Source organism: Myotis lucifugus, unplaced genomic scaffold, assembly GCF_000147115.1.
Source record: "Myotis lucifugus unplaced genomic scaffold, Myoluc2.0 scaffold_2, whole genome shotgun sequence".
NCBI lineage: Eukaryota > Metazoa > Chordata > Mammalia > Chiroptera > Vespertilionidae > Myotis > Myotis lucifugus.
In genome coordinates, this window is record NW_005871050.1 from 30,822,205 (window position 1) to 30,824,112 (window position 1,908).

The 1,908-nt window shown below is 40.7% G+C and overlaps 1 protein-coding gene across 1 annotated transcript in view; it reads right to left on the minus strand.

Annotated features, from left to right (window-relative positions):
• Positions 1 to 1,908, minus strand: part of IL1RAPL2 (interleukin 1 receptor accessory protein like 2) — a 610,196-nt gene that overhangs the window by 587,188 nt on the left and 21,100 nt on the right. Inside the window, 2 exon segments of the mRNA XM_023757470.1 lie at positions 1,667 to 1,803; positions 1,806 to 1,852. Of these exon segments, the coding sequence (XP_023613238.1) occupies positions 1,667 to 1,803; positions 1,806 to 1,852 (184 nt within the window).

Consider the following 1,908-nt stretch of genomic DNA (forward strand, 5'->3'; position numbering starts at 1 on the left):
TCCCTACTGGCAAGTGGACATCCCCAAAGGCTCCCGGGCTGCCAGAGGGATGTCTGACCTCCCACATTAGGCCCAGTCCCCCAGGGACTGGGCCTAAGCCAGCAGGTGGTCATCCCTCAAGGGGTCCCAGACTGCGAGAGGGCACAGGCCGGGCTGAGGGACTCCCCCCCCCCAGAGTGCACAAATTTTTGTGCACTGGGCCTCTAGTAAGTATATAAGTCCTTTGGTTTATCTCTTCTTGTTCACCCAAACCCCACATTGAGGTATGTCCATCTGTTCCATGCTTCCCTGCTTTGGGTCTTATTTTGTTGGTGATTTCATTTTGCTCATTAGATTCCAAGAATAAGTGAGGTCATTTTATATGTGTCTCTCTCAGATTGGCTTATTTCACTTAACATAATATCCATGCTCCTTTTACCTGTGAGAATCTTATCTTCCTTAAAAAATAAAAAAGGGGGAGGACAATTCTCATAGAAGCTTGAAGTTCTAGTTCAGGACATGTTCTTGGTATCTATTATTGAGTTCTCCGGGTGTCAAATGGAAAGGCTTCCAAATGTAAAACCACTGGCAGCTGTAGGAGTTAGGATTTAGGCTTCCCTGAGAACTAAGGGTCTGTCAGATCCTATAGAAACAACCTATTACACATTTTATGTATATTTTGTTTCAACAATGTGCACAACACCTATGTAGAAAACCTCCTTGGTCATCATATTAAAAACTCTACCATGTTTCAACCACTGTGGCCAAGAGCTTGTAGAGTTTGCTCAGTCCTATTATAGGACTGCAGGGCCTCTGGCTAGCAGTCAAACTATCATAGCTTAAATATTGTAAGGTTATTTCTCTACTTCTTCCCCTAAATCTAATCTCTGCCCTTGTCTGCCCTACTTTATCACCAGGGAAGCTGAAAACTATTTATTCTAACTCCTGGTTTTGCCCTCTGATTTCTGTTTGAGTTCACATTGAGGAGAGGGGGAAGTACTAGCAAGAAACTGGAAGGCAGGCGTTAAGAGGGGTTAGAGTATTTATCCTTCTCAACATCCCTATCTCTGCCACAGTCCATATGTGCCACTAAGGCTACAGCTCTGGACAGGCCCACACCACTCTTGCCAGGTTCCAGTGACACAGCTCCTTACCCATGCCACACCTCAATAAATACTTCATGTAACTCTCTTCTGTTCAATTTTATTTCTAGTTAAACATGTTATTTCTTGTGTTCAATAACCTATACTGGGCCCATTTTTCTCCTCTGCATTAACTGCAGTGGCTCTCACAATGCAGATCATGATAACAGTTGCTATTTTTTGTAAGTACTATTACTAGTAATTATGGGCTTTGTCCCTAACAGTAAATCATATTTATACGTCATTCAAATATTTTCTTAAATCTTAACTCTTCCCATTTGCTCTCATTAATTGGAGTGAAGGGAGATTTTACTTATTGCTTAGCAGTTGCAGAAGGTGGGATTGTTTCTGACAACTGCTGATGGAAGTGCATGAAAACCAGAGTTATATAAAATTTATAGCTCTGTATTATTTAATTATGGATCTGCTGAATTCTCAGTAAAATATCTAATACCAAAAATATAAATAAAATCTCTCCCTTTTCCGATCCATAAACCAGTTATTGACTTAAGGTAAAAAATGCATTTAACACCATGCTGAGTTACCTTATACCATACAACATCAGGCTCCTGATCAGATTTTTTAAAGTCATCCATGTCTGGGCAGGAGATCTCTTTTCTTTTAGTGACTTCAGATTTTTCTAAGTAGCGGATCCTGCTATTGTAGCACAGGCCTGATTCATCTCTGCAACAGTCAAGGACATTGACACTTTCATGCAATATGTCGAGTTTCTTGTAAAGATAAAGGGAAATGAAACCTTTTTTTCCGAAAAAGGGGGGTTTTTTTT